Source organism: Acanthaster planci, linkage group LG09 (genome assembly GCF_054643075.1).
Source record: "Acanthaster planci isolate LZ-2023a linkage group LG09, COTS_SCS, whole genome shotgun sequence".
Lineage (NCBI taxonomy): Eukaryota > Metazoa > Echinodermata > Asteroidea > Valvatida > Acanthasteridae > Acanthaster > Acanthaster planci.
The window spans coordinates 9,319,956-9,347,659 of record NC_141785.1 but is presented as its reverse complement, the minus strand read 5'-3'; the positions used below and the strand labels follow the sequence as shown (position 1 = coordinate 9,347,659).

The following is a 27,704-nucleotide window of genomic DNA, read 5'->3' as shown; positions in this document are numbered from 1 at the left end:
TCTGAAATATTGTCAACGTTGTGTGAACCCGAGACAATTATACCCAATAAGTGATGCAAATAATCAACACATGCGATTCCCGGCGTTTGCCGGTAGATTCATGGCCGGTCGATGGTGTGTAAGTTGCTGAAACTGTTTCTGATGTCCTGTACCCTGAGCAGTCGATAAACAATGCCCTTTGCCGTTAATGCATTTAAACCTTGCAACTGGAAATGTTACAGGAAGGAACAGGGTTATTCGTTTCATCAGGTCGTCAGACATCATTTCCGGGTTTGGGTGGCAGTGGCTTGTAGAGGGATTTAGTCTAATTCTGCTATTGTTCATGGCATTTATTTTTTAACAACACTCACGCAATCTGCCCCACTACTCCGTGTAACGATGACTCGACTTATCTGTAAAGGAAGTGCAAAGACGGTAAAGTCCACAAACCTAACAAACATGACAAGGTGATCTGGAGTCAGTTATATCATATCTGAATCTGACCGAAGTGGAATCATTCTCTCAAAATTCTTGAGGATTACGTGCCGTTTGAAAGCTATAGGAACAAGCCTAACGCTGCCCTAGACAAAATTCTGCGGGTTACCAGCATTGGGATTGTGCAAAAGAACCCCGAATGAAGTCCGTGCGTACAAGGCTGGTCGGTTCCGAGTGTGGACGCCGGAGCTTATATGACTGTTCGACTTCGTGATAAACGATGGCGGGACTTCCTAAACTCCGAACCCGCGGGGTGCTTCTCGTGCTGTTTCTTGCGGGAGAATTTTTTTCGACATCTGAAGCCGGCCATGTTTTGTCACCTCACCTGTCGGAGAACATGAGAAGATTTCTTTGTAACAGGTGTGTTGATTGTTTAATTAGCCACACATCTCTTCAAAATGCATATGAGACTGTTATCGACTCCATAGACTCTACATGTAGTTGTGCAATGATATCTTTAAATACCTTTCCTATTCCGATGGCATTTTACTGTGAAGATAGTTACTAACTTCAGGACACATTTCAGGTCAAATTCTACCCGTTGCTTGGTTAACCACCCAAAAAGTTTTGATTCGACTACAATTTAACAATACTATCAAAGTATCTCCGACGAAAGTCTCCCGTTTTCATGTGATGATCACTTGGAAATAAGTACCCCATCCATTCCATTACCGACCATTCCATTACATTCAGTGACACCTCGTCCCACTGAGAGAGATTAACAAACGTTTACTGACATTGATCAGGACTGCATACGAGTCAACTACAGTTGTAGCCCCACTTCAGAGCTATAAACACCAGTGCCAAAATAACGGTGTCATTTCCCTTTAGAAGATGTAACGGCTCATGTCAACCGTGCAGAATACCAGGATCAACGAGACATATGTTGTGTCGGCAGATCTGTTGCTCCACCGAGCCTGGTGAAGATGCCGCAGATGGCCAATGCTACCGAGATACTTGCGATGCACACAGTAAGCACTTTGAAGAGTTTCACTAGCCTGTTTTGGTAATTGTTCCAATTTTACCACACGCCTTCGTCGCCATAGTGAAAGAGCCAAGGATTTTCCCTCCCTCGACATCAGGTTTGCGGATTTATGACATACAAACTCCATGAACATGGAACACTTGACTAAATTACAAGTAGAGTCCAAAACAGCAGTTAAAAATCCCGACCTGTAGTCCCAAATGCTGTATAAGACATGAAACACTTTGTAAGAAAAGAGATGAAACGAGGGTTTCTTAAACGTACAACTCCATCCGCCTTGAGCAGAAGCATTCCCGTATCAGTTGAAAAGAGCCAGGTTGGTCGAGAGTGTTCGTATTTGCTGGTAGCGGCGCAATCGTAACGCGTGCATTTCATAGTCGTTTGTGAACCAGTGAAGTGCAGCTCCGACCAAAGGAGTCTCCGTTGTCAGGGAAATTGCTCCCTTTGTATTGGTCCAACTAGGGGCTCATTATGTACAGCGCTCATGTCTGCTTGTCAGCATTGTCTATAATGTACTGTACACCTTACCTTTTGACAACAAATGTCCGTTTCCCTACCAACGGCGCCCATCTCCAACTCGAGGGATCGGCCTTTGACCAGACCTTGTCCTCATGGCGTCGAGTAGTCAGCTACCGCGCTGTTCTCTTGCACCGATGTTGGACCATTTGCATAGATATTCCAAAACATTGCATTTAATTACTTGCAGCAGAGTCGACGGCCTTTACAATACTGAAGGTTGGCGTTTGTCTTTGAAAATATTTAAGGTATTAGATTCAAGCCATTGTCAGAGAAGACGGATCGAAGAACAAACGAGTTTCCAAAGCTACAATACAAAACTTAACTCACAGGCAATGAGCCTTACACAATCAAGAAAGCTGGAAAAAAGAGAGGCGTTTTACGGGAAGAACCGGGATGATTTTATTTTGAGTTTAATATGTCACTCCCGAGCAGATTTTCCATGTGAACAAGAGCGATGCGAGATCTGTCATTTCGAAGACGCCAACGTCACAGAGTGCGAGTCCGAGGATGGTGACGACATCTGTTTGTACGACAGCTCCCAATCAAACAGAATCTACTGCGTCTGCAAGGGTATCCTTGACGCTGTTCCAGGAAAAAAGTAATCAAAAGTGTCCCCTCAGTTCAATTTTCCAAGTCTATGTCAGCTAGTAGGTGTTTTGCCGAGGAAACCGAGGACTTTCCCTCTTCTATTTTCTTAGGTCAAACAAGACATTTTGCTGCAATGTGTTTATACAGGCCGTCAATGCACGAACAATTTGAGGATTCTCTTTTCTTCATGGGACCCATGCAAGTTATGCAATTGTTGTAGGCCAACTGTGTTTGTTGAGAAAAATTCCCAAGACACAATAAATCATCTTTACACTAATGTACACCTGCATGCCTCACAGAAAAGGGGGCACGCTGTAAATGCACCTGTCTTTGTCTATTTGAAGCAAGATATGGACGGAGAACGCCCCACCCTTCTCTTGGTCATTATTTGACCGGAATCTTTGGAATTCTTTTTGACATGGGGGGGGCGTGTTAGGTAACAATAGTCTAGGGTGTGTATAAGGATTGGACATGTAGAGGGGGTACCCCTCCGTCCCATATCTTGCTGGGTATAGGGATGTCATTTTTTTCAACAGTTTCAGTCTGGTCGACTGTCTGCTAACAGTAATTGTTTAAGCAATCACGACCAGCAAGTTTTCTTTCCCATGTAGCTATACCCCGTGAGGTCTGAGTCCCTAAGACTAATCAGATTTGAATGATTTTAAAGCTTTATTTAAAGAAAATGGGTTTATTTACAGAACATTATGTCGTCTTTGGCCTAAATATGTGATTTGCAATTATGCATGATTAGCAATCACACTCAGGTGCTTTGTTTCATTTGGCAGTTGCACCGAACAGCGACAAGAACAGGCGACGACAAAGGGCTCCACAACGCAGGAATCAACTCTCACTTCCAACACGCAGATATCGACTCTTTCTCCGACCGTGCCGTCGCCGTCTGCTCAGACCAACATACAGGCAGTGATTCTCGGAAGCATCCTTCCAATAATGCTGCTGGTTACTGTTGGCCTCGTTATATTTTGCTTCTGCCCGAAAAGTAGACTGATGTGCTGGAGAAGACCCATCACGTAGGCACCCCCAAATTATCCATGTCCGGATGACTAGTCCAGACACTTTTTTCTCAATTTTTTTTCTCACAAGAAATCAATATCTCCGAATTTGAAAATGGCTAGAACAATTTCAGGAACAAGAATATTTGAACGTAACTTTTTAGACTGTGCAATGTTTCAACAGTATCGATACAGATATACAATGTTACAACAAGATTCCTTTCTTGGGCATGGATCTCCATTTCATCAAAACAGCACTCAAAAATAACATTGAAGTGTTACAGAAAAAGCATTCAGACTTCTGAATCTTTTCAGCTACTATGCATTTCAAGGCTAATATAACACTTTTCAAGAAAACGATGCGAGTCCATACTTCTTTTGACTGAATCTATATGATTTCGTTAGACACTAAGCTGTCTGACTTCCGCGCCCAACTAGTACGTATGCAATCGTGATACAGAAAATGCAAACTCAAATCCGAGTGCAGGACACCAGACTTTATTCGCAGTGTCTGATCTGGTGTGTCAAAACACCTGCAACAGTGCAGTAATTGTACCGCTCTTTTTCAAAGGCACCCGCTTCTACATGCGCATTATTTCAATAAGGTTTCTAAAGCAGTTGAGTGTGTAACCAGAGGCTTTACCAAAGCATTGATAGGTACACTTTCGGATAACGGTAGGCCTCTCCCATGATTTTTTATAATTCTAGGTTTTCCGATATTATTCCTTTACTTTTCTTTCTCCTAAGTGGGAATAACAACAGCGGTGAAAGAAGGCGTAAAGGTGAGCTCAGTTTTGTTTGTTTCTTTAATAGGGCACATGTCGTCGGCTCACTTTACTTGAGTAACGGGCTATAAGGTGACCATTCATCTTTTAAAACGAAAGCCTCTAAAACATTCTCAAATATTATCTTGTTTTAGTATCAGTACACTTTCTTAAATTCTAAACACCGACACCCCACAAATCCTTTGACACATCGGAGGGAAACTAAGTCAAGCAAAGAAGAAAAAAATGATGTTACGAACAAATTATAGAGCCTAACATTATAATTTTGGTCGAAGAACCAACGGGGTATTAAAAAACGAGCTTCCCAAGTTTGGACGGGTTTTACACAAACTGCACTCCGTTTCTGCATTTCTCCCTGTCGATTTTTATTTCTTTTCCCATCAGATGGAGAAAGAATACATTCGGAACAACAACCTACGGGACCATCGACTGCATCCAACATTGGGCGGTCGGCAGCTACTGACACGTCTAATCCAATATACGAAGTGTCCCTTCCCATGGACCAAACTCAAGGTAAGAAGTTTGCCAGCTTAATAACAGCTTAACTGGTGACGGTAGCGCCCCCTGTCGGTCTTACGACGACTCGGCCGATGACGGTCAGAAGGTAATGCGTCGGATCCACCACTCGGGGTCCAAGGGAAGAGGGCTCGTGGCGGCCACCAGTATTTTATTTTGGGGTGGGAAAGCCCAACAAGTGGACAACTGTGTCCATACAGAGGCCCGACATGAAAACAACAATGTTGTGCTAGAAAGGTTTCGATTAGTGTCATTGGACTTTCTGATCAAAATTCCAAACACCAACACCCCGCACAATCTTCGACACAACTGAGGTAAATCAGTCAGGCAAATGACACTAAAAATGATATCACAAACAATGATTAGAGCCGAACACTTATTTTGGTCGCAGAACCAATGGCGTTGTAAAACAAGTTTGTCGGATTGGCGTTGTAGAACGAGTTTGTCAGATTTCAACAAATGTCACAAAACATTACACTACCGCATTCCATTTACAAAGCTTTTCGACCTTTTGATGTCATTTCTTATACCATCAGATAAGAACAGCAAGTATTTGGAGACAGAGTCAAGGACTTCACCGAATACGTCTAACATTAAGCAGCCGGCAACCAATGACACATCTAATCCCATATATGGTGTACCCCTTCCCATGGACGAAATTCAAGGTACGTTTCCTAACTTAATCGGCGGTGGTAGCGCCCCCTGTCGATCGCACAGCGACATGGCCGAAGACGGGAAGCAGGTAATGGGTGCGTTCGATTAGCTTCCCTCTTTACACCAGTGTTACATACAACGGAAGCTTCGAGATGAGGCTAATTGAACGCTGCAGTGTATTCGCCAAAGCATTCTGGGAAAAAGGTCAAGTCCCCTTCACTTTCCATCATGTCCATGCACGAACAGTCCATCCGTGACGTCATCACACTCGGGGAGCCTCCAGAGACCTGCTCGCCAGCCGGGGTACTTTTGGCTGACACCAGGGCAGCAGGCACGAAGATCACGTGATGGTTAAACGAACGCTCTGTGTAAGTTTGGCTGACAAGTGTAAGCTAATCGAACGCACCCAATGCTGTCTGGTCCATCCACGACTGGAAGTCGAAGGAAGGAGGCTCGTAGCGGCCATCAGTATTTTGTTTTGGAGCGCGAAAGCCCGCCATATAGACAACTGCGTCAAAATACGGAGGGCTTTGCATGATAACAAGAACACTTTAATAGAAAGTTTTCGTTTAAGTCTCAACGGACTTCCTAAATTCTGAACATCCGCCCCTACAATTCATTCGGCGCACCTGAAGTTAAGCAAATAAAAGACATCACGAACAAATGATACGTCCTAACAATTATTTTGATCAAACCAATGGCGTTGCAACACGCGCTATTCAAATTTGAATAATCACAAATCATTCACAGACAGCACTCCATTTACAAAGCTCTTCTCTTTCCATGTTATTTCTTATACTATCAGATGGTAGCAGTAGAGATTTGGAGAAACGGCCAAAAGCTTCACCGAGTGCGTCCAACATTGAGCAGTTGGCAACGAATGACACACTTAATCCCATATATGGCGTGCCCTTTCCCATGGACCAAATTCAAGGGATGACGTTTCCTAGCTTATCTGGCGATGGTGGCACCCCCTGTCGGTCGTGCAGTGACTCGGCCAATGACGTAATGCTGTCGCCTCCACTACCAGAAGTCGAAGGGAAGGAGGCTCGTGGCGGCCATCAGTATTTTGTTTTGGAACAGGAAAGCCCACCGAGTAGACAACCGCGTCAAAATACGGAGGCCCCACATAGAAAAAAGACTATTGCGCTTGAAGGGTTCGCCTCAAGGGACGGACATGGCAGCAAAAAGGCAGGAGAGGATCATGAAACTACGAGGGACGACATGCAGTCACGTGGGCTACAAGGTAACCAGTCAGATGCACATAGCCTTCCAAAAGGGCCCTACTATTTCACACTGGAACCACCATTTGGTAACCAAGACGACGAGACTTCGGAGACAACCTCGCAAGGAGAAAGCAGCGACACCGAGGGGTACAATCACGTCAAACGTCAACGCGCGCACGAGGCACAGAGCCCCAATTACTCTCATTTAACCCCACAGTCAGAATACGATCACATCAACCGATTTGGACACATGCACTCCACATATGGTGATATGAGCCAATTTCACGGCTACAGCATGTACAGCCACTTGAAATCTCACGACGAGAAATAACGTGCGGATGACTAATTATTAATTTGAATACCGTTGTGAATTCGATGCGTTTTGACAACTGCGTGGAAATGGTGACAATAACTGAAGCTGCAGCCACAATGCGTACACGGCCTGAGAGAATGGCAGGAAAAAAATCCCAGTTGCGGCTTTTTTATCATATCACGAGTGACCATTCTTGATAACCATTTTGCTATTTGCAAGCACTCCAAGGCCATAACTCGAATTGGTAATTTGTAACTTACACTAACCTGTGTTAAGCATTCCATTTTCTTATGAGTTATTGGTTAATGCAATTTGAATACAGAGTTGGGTTTTATGGAATCAATTTTTACCCATTTATTGCTCAACGCTCCTTTCATCGTGTTTATTAAGTAGGTGTGAACTTAACCATTAAACTTGACGTTAAAGACAGTCATTATCCCGTTTGTAGCATTTTATTATTTTTCGATAGGAAACATTAAACGGCTTTATTGGCCGACTTCATGTTATCCGATAATTGGAGGTCAACCACATATTGCCTGGTCCATCTTCTCTTTTCTGGCGTTGGTAAACACTACTCAGATATGCCTATAATTTCATGTAAAGCTGACCAGTGGTTGAAATGATTGTTTAAATCTTTCAAAGTTTTATAGTGTAATATGGATAAAAACTTCTGCACATATTGTTTTCTGTAATTCCGACATGGCAGTTTCGATTTTTAATGTAAATATTAGTTTGGCGGGTCAACGACTAGGGTATACATTATGCCTCTAGGCCTACGTACAGGTACCATGGGCCGTTAAGCTCATTTGCACAGATTGCATAAAGATAGATACAGGGCAAAGGAAAAAAAACTTCGGCTATCAAGGATTTGTAACATGTTACTTATCCCCCATCAGGGGATTGGTAACAGTCCATTGAATGACAATCGTATGGGGTATGTATTGTGAAAGTTAGATGCAAAACATGACGTCATCAACAAGGTTACGATAATGACACAAAATAAGGGACATTAATTAAACTCTCGTGATGGTTTTCCCTGTAAAAGTTCCTGTGGTGAATCAGTCAGTCACATTTGCAGTGATGTCAGCGATTAACAAAATGCTATATATCTCTATTTTTCGACCTCTGCAATGAAAATGTCAAGCAGGTAATGACTTTGAATCACGCGTCGTAACCACCTGCAGTGTGCCGTACACTTTGAACCTATAATGAATGATTTGTGAAATATCATAGTGTAATCATATACAATCACGCAGAAATAAGCAACCGACTGACTAAAGGCAGGGTAGATCTTGTGTAGATCTTGAATAAAATACCGACAAGGTAAGGACAGGTACCAAAGAATATGACTTTATAGAGTTTGGACTTCCTTCTTTCTCTTGTTAGTTTGGTGGGGTGGATGTATGGATACATGAGTTTGGGGTTACTATACGGCCATCCTTTCCGTACCATTTCAGATGTTATACTTAATAGCATTTTTTGGCTCAAATGTACTAAGCCTCATCCAGAAATACCACCACGAAACTCCCATGAAATCAGTCCTCTCTGGCAATTTGTGAATTCACAGAATTATTATTATTGGCGACTGGCATTACTGAGAGACGGTTTTCTCCGTTCAAAAAAGCTCACAGAACAAAACAAAAAACCAAGTTGATGTATCTGGAGTAAAGCACGGGACATTGATAAGCATGGGTTAACAAAATATAAGTGTACCAGCTCTCTGCGTCGACGTGCAGTTGTGAGAGTTCGTGAGGTGTTCTCTGGGAGCAATTCGCTTGTGGATGCTTTGATCAAGGATGAATTTTTTTTTTACTCCAGATCTCATGCAGGAAATATTTCACTGTCGGGATCGATTACCGGCACTGTTTTTGTATTGAATGGAATTGCATTGTGTCAAAAAATGATAATTCCATTCCTTGTTTTTTAAGACCGCAATTAAGTCAACGGGTTGAAAACTCGCTCTGATAAAGACTGGAAAACACTTAGATGACACATAAATTGTTTGTCACAACCCAAAGGAGAATCAAAAGCGCCGCTAATACGTTGATGTCATTATCGTCATTGTAAATATTATGTAGTAATAGCCCTTGACATCTGGAAATGAAGATGGACTGCACCGTGTATTTAGGGCCGTCTTGGATTTTCAAGTGCCTTTTACCGTATTCTGAAATAAATCGTCAGAATTGATACCTAAAAATAAGAAGTGAACGTCGTTCAACATGCCAAAATGCAGGGCACATCCACAGTCGATGCATGCCCTTCCTGTCCATGGCAACGGGTGAAGTCTGTGCCTCGTTGAACTTTGAGACGAAGCAGTTACAAAACCGGAATAAAAAGCGCGCCAGTTCTCGCGAGGAAGTGAAGTTAGTGCGTAATAACCGAGGCTCGGGGAAACCAGTAGATAAGCAGGCCTGCTAGGGCTTGAACTGCCTCTCACTGCCAGCCAAGTTGCACTTTAACCGAAGGCGTGTTTGTGCAACAAATGAACACGACAAGTCTTTTGATGCTGCAATGATCCTTGCACTCACTTCGGGCAGCACTGCGTTAGACTTTCGCCGTCGAAATTTTGAAGTACCTGCGCTCGCAGCGAAGTCCGCAGCAAGTATATGTACACCAAAAGCCATTCGCACTGCAGCCAAGACGTGACTGAATTCCATTTCAGCGGCAGAGTTGAAATGGCCTCAAGGACCATAATCTTTGGTGTGACGGAAGATTGGCAGAAAACCATGCTGAGTGAAGATGGTTAAGACTGCTTGCTGTCGACTCTCTAAAGACTAAACGAACAGGATCATAACAATGGTTTATGATTAAGTGCATTTGTTCAGCGTCCAGAACGAAAAACTCACTATGTGTCGCTTTGAAATGAGTCTGCTCCTATAAACGTTTAAGCAAACGACTTCAGGAGCAATGCCGAATCCATAACATAAAAGGAGCAGGGACTATCGTAAGAACAAAGAACCCAAATGCTCTCAATTTTGATGCCAACATCTGCTTCAGGAACAGACATTCACCGCAGTAAATATGTCATTCACTGACCAACTCACGGGCTCTGGGACCAACCAGATATCAACCAGCGATGCCCCGTTGCCGTGGGTCCTGCCCCCCGGCGAGGTGGCCTTCCGCGTCACGCTTCTCCTCTTGATCTGCATCGTCGGGGTAACGTCCAACGCGCTGAACGGACTGATGCTACTGAAGTCCAAGCGCCCCGGCACCACCATGCATCTCTTGATGTTCAACCTGGTGGTAGTGGACATGACCATGACCCTCGCCTGCATTCCGTTGTCTGTTTTCTTCACAGCAAGCAACGGGGACGTCCATGTCCCAAACGAACTCTGCAAGGCAGCCGGTAAGTGCCTTGGTCACGATGAGTCCGATATGTGAACTAGCTGGGATCATACTGTGCAACAATAAATTACGTGCATTACAATTTCTCTGCGGCAAGCTGCGCCTTCAAAAGTCTATTTGTTGTTAGCCAGACTGCAGATTTGAGCAGCAGCAGCAGATAAATCTGTTGTTAAAATGCCTCGGCTTCCACACTGCAGTGGAATGCAATAAAGATCTTTCGACTTTTATCACTGAAGTATAAATAAACACAACTCCATCCCCTTTTTTTCATGACGTAACACAGCAATATTTGCGTGCTTTAATATCATTTCATTCAATTTTTCTTGGGGGTGGTCATTTTCTTCCTTGAGTGGTCAAGAACTCAGGAGCGGGCTTCCATGCTTGACCTCAATAGCCTATCCCAACCGTTGTTGTCCAAACCAAAGATATGACACTGATTTCGATGCACAGTAGCAGTGAATTGTTCGTTAATTAAATGAACCTTTTTCTACTCTGCATAGGAATGCAATACAAATGGTTGTCTCGGGGCTACATATCACCGTCAATATTCCACTTGCTCAAGACGTGAATTTGGTTCGAACTGAACGTTGAGGGTGTATTTTGGTTTCATTTTTCACAGAACAGAAAGCGTGAGAAGCCAAGGCCTTTTAGCGTTGATGTCTAAATCCACAAGCTGACCTGAATGTCATGATCTTTCATTTAGCGCTGCCGCACGAACACTCTTCCATTTGCGTTTTAACAAGAGGTTGGTTTTTCTTTTGCCAAGCCCCACAGAACCATATCAAAGAGCAAAACAAAAACTTCGAGCTTTGCAGTAACAAGAATTCTCTTAATTCTTACCGTCGAGTTCATTGTTGTTTTTGATTATTTTAACACGTGCACTATATCCCTGTTGAGCAATTCCATCCATATTTGATGGTAAAGTTCAGTTCCATCCCAAAACTTCCTCAGGTACGGGTCTAACTATGCAATCTGGTTTCAGACTTGCATCATTTCGGTAAGTTTGCTGTGTAACTTCCGTTAGCGGCATTTTAATTTGTTTTACTTGGTAGCATTCACGGCAAGATCGGTCTATGAAAGTGGTATCGAAGCAAGAAATTTTCATTTTGTTTTTTAGTTCAATGATTTGGTCATTCAAGTTCTTCGATGGAAGAATTTCGTTTAAAAATTTAACCCTTTAACTATACCGATAACAAGATTTAAAGCTACTTTTAGAACATCTCACATTCAATAAATGCAAGGATGATCTCAAATTGTTAAGTATTTTGCTGTGTCGTTTATTCAAGCGAAACAGCAAAATTACCCAGGAACATCAAAGCATAAAATACTTTTCTTGAAGGTAATTATGCCGTGGCTTTGCTTTCAAACATCATCGTCTTCACCCTTTAATCCAAGTCCTAACTACGTCTTTGAAGAAAGTTATTCTCTTTGCGCTAATTGAGTTGAAATGACAAGTACTTTAAATAAGACGAATTGTAAAATAAAGACAATTTGCTTTTTTCAGCAGCACTATTGTCACATTTTCATTCATGGAGAATTACAATTTTGTAATTGTGAATCTCTCACCCAAGCCCAAAATATTGTACGGTGCAAATTTGAAACCAAACCCCACGCTTAAGCCTATACATAGAAATTTAGGGACGAAATTAAGGTACCTTAACTTTCCTTTGAAGGTGAGGATACAAGAGTTAAACTGATGGGAAACACCTTTATTAGCTCTTCCACAAACCATTATTTTCTCGACAATTTCTGGATTTTTCCCATTCTTAAAGGGAAACGTATCTGCCAAAGAAAAACGCACCGGTGCATGAATCTTGCTAGTCAAAAGAAAACCGATCAATCAACAAGCGGAAATTAATATACTAAGGGATCAAGTTAGTTACTGAAAGGCGTCTTTTTCATGCAGTCACAGCATGATCAATCAGACCTGACGTTATGAATTCGGTGCATCTTCTCACTGTCGCCACCGTAACCCATCGAAAGCAAGGAAATGCACGTCCGGACTACCAACCAGTTCAAGTACATAGTTACTGGAATATCCTCTTTTTCTGTCTTCAGAGTGTGATGCATTTTGTGATTGCACTGGAATTCCGAACAAGCCTGTGTATAATATATGAACGAAAGAAGTAGGTTCGACGAATTCTAGGGTATTTCAGAAAGAGAAAGTTTTATTTGTAGGTTTTCTGTTGCCCAACATTCAAGAAAACGACGGACTGGATGGAGTGCCCTGGACTGGATTGCGTGAGCAGTGCAGAAAACATGAGGTTTGCGATAAGATCGAGAAGTAAAATTACCTCGAGCCTGGGCCAAGCATTCTTTTTCGTATCGAGTCTTCGCAAGTTTGTAAGGTGATGTCTTGATTACGCTGTGTCACCAATATACTGTGAAAAGTAAAACGGACTTGCCAAGACTGCTACTCTAACGCATTGAGGCATGAGATTCATACATGACAGATTATTCTCACACTTTCACGACCATACAGGTTTTTTTACGCAAAGAAAATTAAATAATAGATAAACACTTATTTCTACAAGTAAACACTTATAAGTTACGACCCTAGAGTGAAAACATCGCCGTTCTGTGATCTCGTTCCCGTAAAAACGACTGAGTGCGTTGCAATCTTAGTAGCGGGTATATCATGCTGTGCTGTGTTAGCGTGGAGTGTAATTCGAAGCCATTACTGCTGTTGCACCAAGCTCTTGGACAGGTGGTACGCGCGTGTTACGTACCTCCTTGACCAACCCGGTTCGTAAGTGGAATATCGACGAGAATATAATATCAAATCAGTGCTCTGAAATATGTGATTGCCAAGCTTTCGGTAATATAGTACCTTCTTCAGGGCAAGCAGATTCAGTTTTGAATGAACGCGGAAAAATCCACGTTCATTCCCCTGGATGTAGCGTTCCAAGTTTGAAAATGACGCACTGCTCCAGTTCCTTACGCTGTACACCAGATGACGCTTTCCGCAGGATGCAGACGCTTACGTCACCGAGAGTATGTGGCGGCACGCAAAAGTGCTGCGCAACAGTGAGACCAGGTGTTTGTTGGCGCACACTGCGCAAGTGTTCCGCGAAGCGGTCACCCAGGCGACGCTTGGTCTCTCCGATGTACAGTTTACCACAGCGACGACATGTAATTCAATAAACGACATTGCTAGTAATGCATGTATGATCCCCGCGTATGCTGGAGCTACCGCGGGGGCCGACGACCGACGGGCTGTTATCTATGTAGGGACAGGTGTTACATTTGGGGCGCTGACAAGGGGAATTACTGCCTGCTTTGACGGCGAGACGGAATCCAAACGGGAACGTACTACCATGTCCCCGACAGAACGATCGCGCCTAAACGCGCAAATCGGGGATTTGGCGAAAATGGAAGCTGTGGCCGCATCATTTCCGAGTGTACGGAAATGTTTAAGAAAAACATTACGTACCGGGATGTTTCGAGGGTGGTATGTGAGTACGAGGGGGACGCAATCACGTTGCTTGGCCCCGGTGGGTTTAAGAGCTGTTTTGCGCGGGATTGAAGATACGGCGTTGAAGGCAGCGTCTGTGATACCGGAGGGTAACTGCGCTGTTGGAAGAACCTCGCATTTCCTTCCCACGAGCAGAGAACTCCCAATTGCTACTACAAATCCTACGCAGTCGAAGAAACCGAGAGTAAGAGATGGCGTTCTTACACTTGAGGGGGTGAGACGATTGGTACTGCAGGTAGCTGTGGGAATCTGTGGGTTTTGTAATGCACGGTTGTGCCAAGTTTCCGCGCACAGATCTGGACGCGCACGTCGAGGAAGGTAACAGAGGGCTGTGACACATCACATGTATAGCGCAGTGCTGGGTGAAAAGCATATGCAAACGGTAAGAAATTCTCAACGTCATCACGCGTACCGGTAATAGCACCAACTATATGGTGTATCGCCGGTACATTAACAGCTGCACACCCTGATACTGGGTCAGCATCTGCTCCTCGATGTGGCCAACAAACAGACAGGCATAACTTGGTCCCATCCGTGTGCCCATTGCCACACCACTGGTCTGAATGTAGGGCTCACTGTTGAACGTGAAGTTGTTCAACGTGAGCACCAACTCAGCCAGAAGTTGCGAGTTAACTTCCGGTTCCATGGTTCCACGTAAACGGCAATCAATGCATGTAACCCTATTTGCAGTGCACGTGTGCATTGGGCGTGGTTTAAACTGAAGTGACGTCACACTTACGAACAGGATGGCCTCGGCAACGGACACTGCTTTGGTCGGAACTTAACTTCGCTGGTTCGCGAACGACCAGGAAATGTACATATGACGGTCGCATCGCTACCAAAAAAAAAAAAAAAAAGAACACTCCCGACCAACAGGCATTAGAAATGTTTATTGCCAGGCTAAACTCTTATTCAGTTTTTCCAGCCTGGAGTTCCCTTTCAAGAAATGTCAGATTTTGACTCAAGGTTCCACATTATGCGGTATTCATTGGCCTCGAACGGGGAAGTTGTTTCAGGACTGGCGGTGTAAAATATCATTGGTGAAAAAATAAAGCAAAATAAATTTACAGTAGAAAATGAAAAATAAAACCAACAGACTGGTTCTTTACAGTTAAAGATGTCAGAATAAGAAACATACGATATACTTTGTACGGATGACAGACGAAAAACGAGGAAATCAGACGTCTAAAAGACAGATATGTATTGTTTGCATGTAACACACGATCATACAGATTGTAGGCCTACGTTGGTTGAACAGTGCTCAAGTAAGTTATTCAAAAATAAATAACTGACAACATCCAATACACCAGCGTTGTAATGGATCCGAATGAAAGAACAAACTTGAAATGACCAACTTGGCCATTAATTTAAGCAGACACATGAAATGGAAATTTTAATGGCGAGCAGATGCACGCAGTCCTCCATTCAAGTTCTGCACTTTCACTCAGTATTTAGGGCGACAGACTTTGCTAATACAATTAAACTATTTCTCTTTCGGCCTCTTACAACGCTAACTCCGTGACGTGCACGTTCATTGCAAGATGTGAGCGGGTTTTCCTTTAAAAGAAATTGCTGCCACTTCCCATTAGCCCGATCAGTGCACTTCGTGCTTTTCACCGTTCAGGTCTAATTTTAACAAATCAAATCAGTGAGATCCCCATTCATGACAATTATCTGACTCGATAACAAGCTAGCATAGCAGGTAATGTGGGTCCTGATTTGGGAAAACAAAGTTAGACATTCGGTTCAATACTGTAGTCATTCCGTATAGCAAGCATTTTGAAGGTATTTCCAGTGTTTTGGCCTTGACTTGATGAGATTGATTGAAACAAAGGTTAGTCATTTTGTGCTCAAACTGACTAATACGGGTATAAAGTCGCGTCTCAATTACTAATAAATCAAGACAGGGCTAATATTTAGTCAACAGTGACTGACTTTGGTTAAATTTGACTAATATTTGACCAATCTTTGACGAAAAAATGTTAATCATCGGCCTTTCTGACTAATTGAAATTAGTCATTGGCCTGTCTGACTAATTTAAATTGGTTATTTTAGTCAGTAAAATGACTATCAGTCAAAATGACTATTTTTGTTTACAAGGTGTGTTCAAACGAGGGGAATGCAATTTACAATTATTTTCAACTAAATATGACTCAGTTCTCTTAAGAAATAAAGGCTATGCCGTAATTCTTGAAACAAAATTTTCAAATCTTTTAAAGGTTGACTGAAAATGTTGATATTCAAAACAGTGCAAAAATAGTAAAGTCAATCATGTTGCTTCCGTTTCCCCTTTCACCGTTGCTTTTACGGGCCAGCCTACATGCTGAGCACGCTGATCGTCGCCTCCTTGCTCACCCAGTCGGCAATCAGCGTGATCCGGACGCTGGCCATCATGCTGCCCGAGGCACTTCAGCGGCGACTACCGCCTGCCACCGCCTACAAAATCATTGCCTTTGTCTGGTTGCAGTCCTCCCTGACAACGCTAATGCCCTTCCTGAGTCACGGTGAGTTCCATATGCATCCGAACATCCAATAAATCAGATGTCAATCTCATGGAGTCACTGTGTCGGCAGGGAACATTTTTATCAGTTGACAGGCAAAGCTGTCAACTTGCATGTAGTTGCTAATGCAAACAATAATCTGTTAAAGACTTCATTTTCCGTTAGTTACAACAGTGAGACTAATGTACGGGCTCTGAAGTGGGTCACCTGAGCTATTACTCTTCTATTTTTCTTCTTCAGACAATGTTGTGGATGACCTCTTTACCTACGAGCCACGCTTCATGGCCTATGCAATATCTGACGACCATACAGGGAAAGCTCAAAGTATTCTATTTTCTGTCATCGGCTACCTCCTGCCACTTACCATCATCTGCATCAGCTATGTGACCCTTTATGTCTCGCTCCGACGACACCTGAAGAAGAATTTCCTGACACAGGATCGCCAGAGCCGCCACATGTACACAGTTCAGATGAAGGTGCAGGTCAAAGTGGGCTTTCTGGTCGTCTTCGTAGTCTCCAGCACCATTCTCATCTGGGTCCCGCTCTACATAGTGTCGTCACTCTCCCTGATTGACCTGGCCGAGTTCCAGTCGCTGAGCCGCAACGCCTCGGCGGTGCTAACATTCGGCGCCTCCTCGCTCAACCCCGTCATGTACGGGTTTATGAACACATCGCTCCGGCAGGAGTTCAAGGTGTATCTGGCAGCCAAACACCCCAAGCTTCTCGCGCTGCTTGGCAAGATGACATGCTGTCGGTGCTGTTGCAAAAGGAAATCCAAGGTGGACGCGGTCATCGTGATTCCGAGGGAGCAGGTCCAGAAGTCTCACGGGCAAGGTAACAGGGATGTTGATGAGCCGGTTGCTATCTCCAGCCATTTAGTGCTACAGATTAACCACGAAATTAGCTTGAAACGGCAGTCGGTTTTTTCCATCAAACACCCAACAGACCTAACGGAGACCAGCAATGTTAAGCACCAACACAGGGACGTAATGACAGGGGCTAGAGGTGTCACTCCTCCGCTACTCAAGAGATGCTCCTGGTCCCAATCCCTGGCCCATAACGCAAGGCGGTTCAGTGACAAGGTATCGAGGCGCCGTAGCGGTTCAGACAGTACCACTGACTGTCGGAGACAGCTACCCCTGCTGGACCTACAAGCTGTCTCCCGACTCAGAGAAGAAAGTCGTGGACTGAATAATCACGACACGCGGTATCCACCCAAGATACACAGACACTCCGATCTAGAAAGTTTATGTGCACAGGCGACCAATGACCCTAAAGCCAAATACCACATGCGCACCTTGTCAGGACAGCCGCTAACCCCCCAAAAGAAACAGTCCTTCCCGGGCCGTAAAGACGGATCTGTGGTCGCTGTGTCGCGGTGCCTCAAGAAGCAGCCGGTGATCGGGGACATTGTGAAGGTCCGGCGGGTGTTCATCGAGGAAGTCACGCTGGTTTCTGGCAGCTATCCAGACTCAGTTGTCGACGACGGGGATCAGGGTGTTGGACACCCGCAAAAATCGCTGTCGTTGCGCAGGGAATCCGTGTCTTCGGCCGATTCTCAGCTTGTCACTTCCACGACGGTGAAAACAAGCGGGGATGTCTACACTACGACGACGGTACAATTACCAGGATGCATATAAAAAATTATAGGCACATACCAGAGGTACAGTTTCGAGACAGGATCACCTATAGAACATCTCATAGAACACGTCTCCCGTAACATGGCCTATACGCTTCACACAGATGCTTTTATAAAGCAAACAAAATCACTACGAAGCCGAGGGAAATCAGCAAAAAAACAAGTGACAATTGAACGTGTTTTCTTAAAAACACAGACTAATCCTAGATAACAATTCAGGAATGCCGGGTGGGGGAAATGGGGCCCTCAAATTATGATAATTCTTACAATCGTCATTCTCGGTATTGGACGTTGGTCGTTTGATTGTTTTATTTGCTTGTCAGTTCTCATTCAACTACATGTACTGCTTTAAAGAAAAAGTCTTCATTGTCACAATTCTGATTGTATTTTGTGTCACGAAAATGTCTGAAAAAGTAAAGTTTCTGTTACTCTGAAAACAAACTGACAGCATTGGGTGTAGTTAAAACAAATCTATTCGTTGCATGTATCTCTTCTCTTTATTATCTGCTGAAAGTATTTTCGTCAGTAAAAAGTCTTTTGCAAATACGTCATGATGCCATGAGGGAAAGTGCAACGATGTCAAACGTGCCAATGCATAACGCACCCCATTCCACCACGTGTAAAGGAGGTTTTGACTGCCATGAAATGGATGCTAATGACGTTACGTTGGTTATTCAGAGTGCACGAGCGGCTCCGTTTGACTTCGGCGAGATAAATCCCCAAGGGTGCAGATCACTAATTCAGGTGAGAATTTCTGGCCAGCTCATTAGCATTAAAAGCGCCCCCACAGTATCTTTTGAAAAAAGAGACTGTTTGGCCCACAAAATGGTGGGATTGTGTAAATCGTTGCCAGGATCGACTCCCTGGGTCTTTCAGCTTTCAAGACAGCAAAATGGCTAAAATCTACGGTTGAAAAATGGTCCTAAGTGCCCGGGAAAGTTGAGGGTTGCCACTTGAAAAATGGCTGCAATCGGACTTCGGAAAAATCACTTTTCGGGGGTGGTTTTGTTTTGTGGGAAAAATTAAAAATGTAATCGGTTAACCCATAAAAAAATTGAAAAAAAAATTAAAAGATTAGGGACCAGGCAATAATTTCATTTGTGTTTCTGAATCTCAGGGATGTTGGTATGCATGTTATTGGGCCCTGAACAGTGCTGATTTTACACTATTTTCAATGTGGCTTGAATTAGTGGACTGTTCCCCCCAGACGTGACAGAGAAATCAAGGTATTTGGACGCCGAAATGCGGATTCGTAATATTTGAGGGAAAAAAACTTGATGAAGACTGGTTGTCAATCCCAACCGCGAAAGCCCGAGCGCCAAAACTGTCTGTTTACAGTCTGCACGCCAGCAGCCACTCGAAAAATATGAGCGCACGTAATAACGGCAAAATGGCCCCACAAAACAAAGACGGACACATTGAACTCTATGTTGCTATAGAACCATGAAGTCAGCGAATACTGACGATAAACGTTGGGACCAATTTTGTTTTTAACTTCAAAACTCTGTCAAACTCACAATGCTTTGTTGCGAACTCTCCATCAAAACAAGTATGTATGTAACTCTGTAAATTGATTCTCTTGTCCATTATAGAGAATGGTCAACTGTAGTAAAATATCTTTCGCAGGGACGTGACAATTAACAGGAAGAATATACCGGCTGGGTCAGAGATATTCATGTCCCATAAATATGTATAACATTATACCGGAATATAATTTATACAGAACTTTATACATTGTACCTTTGAGTCATTGAACTTATATTACTCCATAACTTAATATTAATTTTGATCTCCATGAACATTATTATGAAAGTTGCGATGACAGGAAGTCGTACCTCGCATTACAACGTGCGAGGGGGAGGGATCAAAGGGGGATAAGCCTTCTGCAATGCACCTGCAGCCAATGGCAAGTTTGATCGGCGACAATTAGTTAACCACCGGCCAATTTTCCCTGATTCCCGATAAATATTTAATGCTTAGGTTACTAGTCAAAATTGACTGTTGGTTGACTGTTTGTGGCTGATCGAACTTGCCCCAAGCCACACTCATACACCATCTTGAAGCAGAAAACCGCATCCCTCATCAAGCTTGTCATTTCTACAAGTTTCTTAATATAGGTGCATCTTGTGCTGAAATCAACAATATGGGGAATCAACTTCTAATAACCTGAATCATGGTTCATGTCTGGCAGCCGTCAAACTGCCAATCACTCCCAACCATGCCTATTAAGTTGTGATCATAATTAAAACAAAAACCCATCCTTACCTGAAACTGTCCACGACCAATTCCAATCGTCAGGAAGGAACTTTTTCCATTGTTAAACCCTTGCTCTGTTGTTGAACCGACAAACTGAAAGCCCGAGGTCTAGGGATAGATAACATAATCCATGGCGCATTCAGAGCGCATACAAGTTGAAACTGAACACTGTGAATTCCTTACCGCTCAGTCATTCCACTTCTCACGGCTTGGAATACCTGACACGTACAGAACTGGACAGGAATGTGCCTCCACAGAGTTTCATCTGATAATGGTTGATCGTGCCTTTTGTCCAAGACAGTGTTGACTTAGCGAAAAACTATTGAGAGTTAATTAATTGGCCAATGTGTTATGGCCAGATCGCTCCATTAGCGGTCACATTATCTGCTCGGTGCTGGACGGCATCTGGACTAATACTCTACCCTCTAGTATAGTTAATATGTTTGTACCTCTTTCAGCTGATAGATTGCGACTGCTACTGTATTCTTTGCACGTCGTTCGAGTAGGCCGACGCAAGTCGTGACCTCCTCGACGACCGGTTTTTCCGACAGTGTTGCCACAAAATTCAATCCATGTGCCAAAATAAACGCCGATTTGACCTTGGGGTGTCCTTGACAAGGAAGTGTCCGTCACAACTTCTTCACCTGTCTTTCACATGGTTCCTGAATCGATGGCATTTTCCAATCGTGGTCCGATATTCACGAGGAGAGTGAGCAGTTGCTTGATATGATGTCTGCACTCACGCTCTTGCACAGTTCGTGTGTTTGCACAATGCGCTCTCATGCAGACGTATAGCCTGACAAAGCTAGCCTTCACATACAGCGGCACTGCGCAGTAATAATACAATGTTTTGTTTACGAAATTCACATACTTTAGTTCCAACCCAGGCCCACAGTGTAATTCGACACGAAGAATGCAATTACCGTGGTGGCACTCCACGGCCACAACGCATGTGGCAGGTGGTACGCGCGCGCTACAAGCCTCTTCGACCAAGTTGGTGTCACGGCCACAACGCATGTGGACAGGTGGTACGCGCGCGCTACAAGCCTCTTCGACCAATTTGGTGTCACGATTGTATAGTGTAATATTTATGACACACATTTCTCTCTCTCTCTTTAGCCTCCCTTCAGGCGAAGCAGCCAGAGCACGATGGCTCCCTTGCGTCGTGCCGCCGGTCGAACAGTCGCCTTCTTGCCATTTCGTTTGTACACACACGATGCGTCGCGTTGTGCCGTCGCCTGTCGCGTCGTGATGTCGTGTCTTGCGTCGCGTCGCCTGAAGCACGGCACGACACGACGCACGACGCGACGCGTCGTGTTCTGTCGCCCTTCACTTCATGGTGTTTATAGAGGGCGCCTTTACTGTTTTCTTTCATTTTCGTCCACCTTTCTTGCAAAGTACATGCAATTCGCTCTTTAGTGTTGATTTTTATCTCATCGATTCACTAATTGGGAGTAATTTCAGTCATATTTTATTGAAAAAAAAATGATAAAAGAGCAAAAGAAAATCCGAATAAATAAGAACTGCTCTGCCAAAATAAGTGGAAACCGCAAGCTCAGAATTCGTCACTCCTTATTAGCCAATGATTTCTTTTGTTTTCTCTCATTTCCGTCCAATGCGCATGCAAACACATGCCCTGAGCCGCAGGCGTTGATTTTCTTGGGGGGGGGGTTGTTTCATCTGTTTATCAAATTGAATTAGTTTTGTCGTATTTTATTAAAAAAAAAAAGTGAAAACGAGCAAAAAGGAAATCTGCGAATGTAGGTGCTCTCATATAATAAATGTAAGCCCATAATTCGTCACTTTTTAATTTACCCGGCCGATCTCCGTTCGAATGTCCGTCCAATTTCTTTTTAGAACCGTTGATGAAGTTCCGATTTGTGGTAGATTTGTAACCTTATAAATATGTCTCTGTGGTCCATGCCAGCAGTTTCCAAGTAGTTCTCCCACTCCTCCAGACAATTTATCTACAATTATACGACTGCAAGTTTGACCACCGGTTTAGGTAGTTACCATCCAGCCTGCATTATATTATTACCCTCGTTAACTTCATCAGCAACACACTTTCAATGATATTAGTCCGCCGGCGTGTTTCTTAATAAAACACTGTATATCCTACTACCATTGTGACGGTGTCTTTACTTCCTCTCTGTTTGGCCTCGCGCTTAATTTCTCATCAGATCCGCATGTTACGTTTTTGCAAGCACGTAATAATGATTGATGTTTTGTATCTTAGAATGGATATACAATAATTATTAGAAAAATCACATTTAGATCAGGAAAAGCTAAAACATTGTTGTGGCTGACGTTAATGTTATATATTTCCTGGAGACAATGCTAATTAGTCGCAAAGCTCTTTCTGATTACATTTGATTTAAAAAAAAAAAGGAAAAGAGTTTTCTTCAACAATGCACTCTTAAAGAAAACGCAATGTTAGAAAGAATCCACGAAAAAGAACAACAGAATCATGGCCTGGTACCTATGGCATGTACTGTGCAAGCACGGGCCGGGGAAGGAAATGAAAGAAAACAGTAAAGGCACCCTTTATAATCACTATGAAGCAAAGGGCGACAGCACACGACGCGTCGTGTCGTGCGTTGCGTCGTGCTTCAGGCGACGCGATGCACGACACGACGCGACGCGTCGTGTGCGTACAAAAGTAATGGCAAGAAGGCGACAGTGCAACCCGACGGCACGACACAAGGGAGCCGTCGCGTCGTGTAGTTGCGTCGCCTGGACAGAGGCTAGGGAGAGAGAGAAATGTGTGTCGTAAATAGTACACCATACGATTGATTTGCCAAGAGCACGCGCGCGTCAATGTGTGTGTGACTTTGGTGCCACTGCAGTTATGGTGTCTAATCGGATTAGTCTATAAAGCTCAGAGGAGATCTTTTTACTTGTGAAGAGTTCTGGTTTTGTGTCCTTCGACTGTGGACATAAGCAACAATAGACCTAGTTCATAGACGTATTTACCCCATGATCGAGTCATTCACTTGTTAATACCTATAGTGAATTGGTAAACACTGGCCAAATCGTGGTTCCAATGGCGATCACTTAATTAATTAACGGCTTGTGCACTTTGGAATCTACTTAAGGCTAATTCTAGCAACGAAATTTTATCAAACACTGGTAAATTTTCCTGGTGGTTTGTATAAAACTTGTGCACAAATATATCACGAATACCAGATAAATCAGGAAGTGGTTGAAAAACAGTCGTTACTCGAACATGTGCCCTCAGTCTAATTAAGGCGCACCCTCCTCTGGTATGTTAGCGACGACGTTCATTTCTGTTGACATTTAGGCTTACAAAGGCCTACACTATATGTAATTGCACCTTATCTCTAACTATATACAAAACCTCCTTCCCCACACAAATCCAGATGAGAGACTTTTTTTGCTTCAGTTCAAAAGTTTTTCCCTTAAATTTTAAATCTTTGATATCAACACAATGTGAAAGTGCAATATGTTTCTGCACTTGTTCCCCACAGCCATAATCGTCGTGGCTTAAAAAGTGGCTTGTCCCGTGTGTTACAGATAGGTGTAAAAGTTATTTTGAGTTATGAGTTAATAGGAAGGAGATTTTTTAATTCGAAGAAAAAGAACCTGAGGAAATCAAAGAGCAACAAAACGGAACTTTCATTTAACAGAGAAACAGACATTTTTTCCATGCTGCGATGGTTACACGTACTCGCCCACGGATAGTTAATCATTGGACAGAGTGCGTGAGCGCCAATGTACGAGTAACTAAGTCAATAAGGTTGGCCAAATTGCATGAGCGAGCTGGGTGGATGCTATCTGACGGCTGCCATCTCCATCCAGAGAGGTACCAAGTATCGGCTGAAGTGGGACACGTGTTGGCTCTCCTCAAAACTCCGTATCTCCTGTCGTTTGCTTCTAGAGCAGAAATGAATGATACCATCGCACACCAAAGCTGAATTGCTTTTCTCATGCAATCTCTCTTGATCAAAAGCATGCTCAGCCGAGACATTTGTTTCCATATTTTACCAAACTGGTTTTCAACCTAAGAAGGAAGGGTAAACCTTCCCCTATCTCTAACAGAGGGTTGAAGTTCAGATTTTTTTAATGGTACACAAAAGAATGCTGATAAAAATCGCTAAGGCTGCGCGTTGATAACTTTCTGACAAAATACAGCCTATTACAACTGACTTATGGGATCAGCTACCCGGTCGTCAATTTTGCTGGGCATAACGCTTCTGCAACGCTGCTTCTTGAAACGAGTTAAGTCAGAGCACGAAATTTTTTTACTCTCGTCACTCCCTTTCATAACTCAGGCTGTCACCCAAGTTGAACTTCGTGTCAGTGCTATGCTGAAAAATTCCACTAAATCGACAAACACATTTAATCGACCTACGGGGAAAAGACATGAGTTTGAGCAAATGAAGCACTATGGGCCTCGAGCTGGACCACGAGAGGGCGCTATTTTCTTATCAACAGAGGCTTCATTGGTCGGAACTGCACTTCGCTGGTTTACAAACGACTAGGAAATATACGCGTTACGGTCACATCGCTACCAACAAAAAGAACACTGGGCCCAACCAACATGACTCTTGTCAACCGATGAGGGGGTGCTTCCGCTCGAGGCTGATTTGGTCTTTTAAAATGTTTCCTTCAATCACAAACATCAATGGGCTACAAATGTTTCTTCTTATGCAGAATGCAAGTTTTATACCCCACTGTACCTGATCAAAATTTGATACAGGTTGGAAGACTACGGCCTCCATTCCCCCATCTGGGAAAGAAAAAAAAAATGTATCGTGAAAAGAGCTGCATGTACATACAGAAAGTAACGCCAACTTCACACTTTGGAACCCAAAATGGCTGTTCGTTCAGCATACAGCTACTTGTCAATGTACACGGACGCACAATCCACCATTTTGGTTCCTAGATTTGAGACACTCATGTCGCAACTCTCTCTATGAATAGTTATGACCATGGTGGTTGTTCCCTCCAGAAAATATCCCAGGTCCGCCTCTGAACATATAAAGGATCCCAGCTGCGCTTATGCCGTTCCGCAAGATACAAAGTAGAACCATACAATGGTTAACATACAATGGTTACTTTGTCAGACGAATTCTTAAACAAGCTAACAAACACGACCAAACCATACCAACCAATCAACCTCTCCTTCCAAACAAAGCAAAAACAACCCTCTACTGTAACATTTTATGCATCAATTCCAGACAAGCTGCTTTCAATTGGTGTCATGATGGACTTGGCAACTGATTGATGGGCAAACATGTAATTTGTTACAGCGAAGATCAAATAGTGTCATCGTGCAAACGTAGCAATATAATTAATAGGGTAATTTATGGTCCATTAACAAATTCTGAAGAATCTAAACGAGCCCAAGGCAAATGGTGACCATAGCTGTCTGAACGGAAATGGTCAAAGGTGTTTCCTGATCGTTTTCTGCAGCAAGATTTTGCTTATTAATTATGTTCCGAATTGGAAAGAACCGCCGAGGCATGCAACTTTGGGAATAGACAATGGAGATCGTTTCTATGGTTACAATTATCGGTTCACACTGGAATGTTTCTACATACACATTTTCAGTTTATTTCATTCACAAAAATCCTGTACAAGCTTTTACAAGTCCCAACATATTATATGTATATTCTACCATAGATACTAGTTCAGTTTAAACATACTTTTGGAAATGGCAGCATTGAATTGCTATATAAATACAAATTAAATACACAAGACAGTGTTTCAGAAAAATACAAGGGGGTGTATTGGCGGGGTCGTGAGATTCCTAACATAGGCAACTTCTATTTTTTTTCACAAAAGCTGACGAAGATTAAAAATTGCCGAGTAGCCCAATATACTGCGATTAGACAATTCTTTTTGTTTGAATGTTCTCTTTTGCAACAATATTTTGGTCTGAAACAAGTGGGGTGAAGTGTGGAGGACTGTGGAGGTGGTTTTCATTTTTAAAAACACAATGTGATACACGTCTTGCCTTAAAGGCACTCCATCTCTGGCGCAAAAACTAACAGGAATTCGAATTTGTGAGGTCTGATCAAATATTCGTGCTGCAAATTCGCAACGGTTAAACACATTTCAACTTGGGGGAAGTTGGCTGCAGGTGATTTGTGACGTTAGATTTGCTTTGTTTTTGCATTGTATGAGCCAGCCTCAGGGGGCACTGGATGGAGTACTGCTTGAAACATTGGGACAGGGATCCTTCTCTAGATGTCATCGAGCCATAAATGGGTTTAACGCAAACACAGTCTCATCTGACTTCCTACTGCTGCAATTAATTACCATGTCTGCTTCAATGAAGACACATCCAGAACTCATTAACAGCAAAATGAAAACCACTGACAGGGGATGGGAGCCGATTTTGAGGTATTTCCCCGCATAATAAAGATCTAAAATTTCTTTCCACCCCTAGCAAGGGGTTAGCAAATGGGGGGTCTTTTACTTTTTGTCCAAGATAACTCTACCATCCTTGTCTTTGACTCGTATCCGCCCAGAGGAGTACCTCGTCTCCTGCCGACCATCTGGATACACCGTCTTCACAGTGCCATCAGGAAATTCTCTTCTCTGTCAAAGAACACATGAACAAAAATATTTCTTAAAATTTAATCCTCCTTTTGCTGCAACAGTCATAGACAAGTCAAAAATTCCTCTCACTTGATTTGCAACAGTACACAGGCATATAGGGGTCATTTGACTGATTTTGACAGATAGGACAACTTTATCAAGAATGTATCTTTGCAATTCTTACGCAAAGATGTTCTCTTGTAATCCACCTTACAGAGCGTTCTCACTGATCCATGAAACCCAATATACATGTACACCTGCCACTGCAATAGGCAAATACCACAAAATCCAGCATTTTTGAGTAAAACATTCTGAATCTGGGAAAAGGTTTGAGAAATCGTATCCCTGATTAAGTCCGCGGGAGTAGAACTTTTTCTTGAAGTCCACGGGAGTAGAACTTTTTCTTGCAAGGGTAAACGTTTGGTGTTAAATGGTGTCACCTTTGTCTCTTAATTTTGGATCTCATGCTGAAACACTTTAACTTTTAATTTTAAAATTTTAAAGGATGGGTATACAAGGGGAACATCTTTCGTGGAAAATTTCCATTATTTTTGTCCTTCAGATTTTGGAAGGAAAAAATAATTCTAAACTATTATGAAGTGTTAGTTTTCAAATCAATAGGATTGAAAAAATATCATGATTTTGAAGCACTAGAAATTTTAAAAATTGTAAAAAAAGTGAAAGATGAAAAGCTCAGCAGAACTCAGCTGAAATAGTGCTTTCAAACTTTATGCCAGTCAATATCTTGTCCACAGCTTGAACCTACAGTCACAGAAGCCCTAATACACGTATACCTTCTTTAAGGCCTGATATTACCCCATTTTACATGAAAAAGCCAGAAATCAGGTTTT

At 43.0% G+C, this 27,704-nt stretch overlaps 3 protein-coding genes across 5 annotated transcripts in view; 2 read left to right on the top strand and 1 right to left on the bottom strand.

Moving 5' to 3' along the window:
• The first annotated feature begins 692 nt into the window (after window positions 1-692).
• LOC110989914 (uncharacterized) lies at window positions 693-8,419 on the top strand. Of its 3 annotated transcripts, XR_015426479.1 has the most exons (9): window positions 693-834; window positions 1,306-1,445; window positions 2,411-2,576; window positions 3,352-3,594; window positions 4,324-4,358; window positions 4,746-4,874; window positions 5,414-5,542; window positions 6,337-8,217; window positions 8,255-8,419. XR_015426479.1 is itself a non-coding variant. In XM_087141390.1 (8 exons), the coding sequence occupies exons 1-8, from the start codon at window positions 695-697 to the stop codon at window positions 7,086-7,088; spliced, it is 1,731 nt and encodes a 576-aa protein (XP_086997516.1). In that variant the 5' UTR covers window positions 693-694; the 3' UTR covers window positions 7,089-8,419. The 3 variants fall into 3 exon arrangements, 2 of the variants coding, with proteins under 2 accessions (XP_086997516.1, XP_086997515.1); XM_087141390.1 differs by having other exon boundaries at window positions 1,309-1,445; window positions 6,337-8,419; XM_087141389.1 differs by having other exon boundaries at window positions 6,337-8,419.
• A 96-nt stretch (window positions 8,420-8,515) lies between these two features.
• LOC147798115 (uncharacterized) lies at window positions 8,516-18,471 on the top strand. Its single transcript, XM_087141387.1, has 3 exons — window positions 8,516-10,416; window positions 16,206-16,394; window positions 16,632-18,471. Exons 1-3 carry the CDS (start codon window positions 10,092-10,094, stop codon window positions 18,029-18,031), a joined length of 1,914 nt encoding a protein of 637 aa, XP_086997513.1. The 5' UTR covers window positions 8,516-10,091; the 3' UTR covers window positions 18,032-18,471.
• A 7,391-nt stretch (window positions 18,472-25,862) lies between these two features.
• Window positions 25,863-27,704, bottom strand: part of LOC110989916 (centrosomal P4.1-associated protein-like) — a 31,091-nt gene continuing 29,249 nt past the window's right edge. Inside the window, exon 21 of the mRNA XM_022254614.2 lies at window positions 25,863-26,853. Coding sequence (XP_022110306.2) covers window positions 26,728-26,853 — 126 coding nt within the window. The 3' untranslated portion in view covers window positions 25,863-26,727. The remainder of the gene's footprint in view (window positions 26,854-27,704) is intronic.

Excerpts from the sequence above, each read along its gene's own strand:
- LOC110989914 (XM_087141389.1), top strand. The coding sequence starts at position 695 with ATGGCGGGACTTCCTAAACTCCGAACCCGCGGGGTGCTTCTCGTGCTG. Across the intron at positions 3,595-4,323 it reads TGCTGGAGAAGACCCATCAC|TGGGAATAACAACAGCGGTG; the intron begins GTAGGCACCCCC and ends CTTTCTCCTAAG. Across the intron at positions 4,875-5,413 it reads TCCCATGGACCAAACTCAAG|ATAAGAACAGCAAGTATTTG; the intron begins GTAAGAAGTTTG and ends TTATACCATCAG.
- LOC147798115 (XM_087141387.1), top strand. The coding sequence starts at position 10,092 with ATGTCATTCACTGACCAACTCACGGGCTCTGGGACCAACCAGATATCA. Across the intron at positions 10,417-16,205 it reads CGAACTCTGCAAGGCAGCCG|CCTACATGCTGAGCACGCTG; the intron begins GTAAGTGCCTTG and ends TTTACGGGCCAG. Across the intron at positions 16,395-16,631 it reads AATGCCCTTCCTGAGTCACG|ACAATGTTGTGGATGACCTC; the intron begins GTGAGTTCCATA and ends TTTCTTCTTCAG.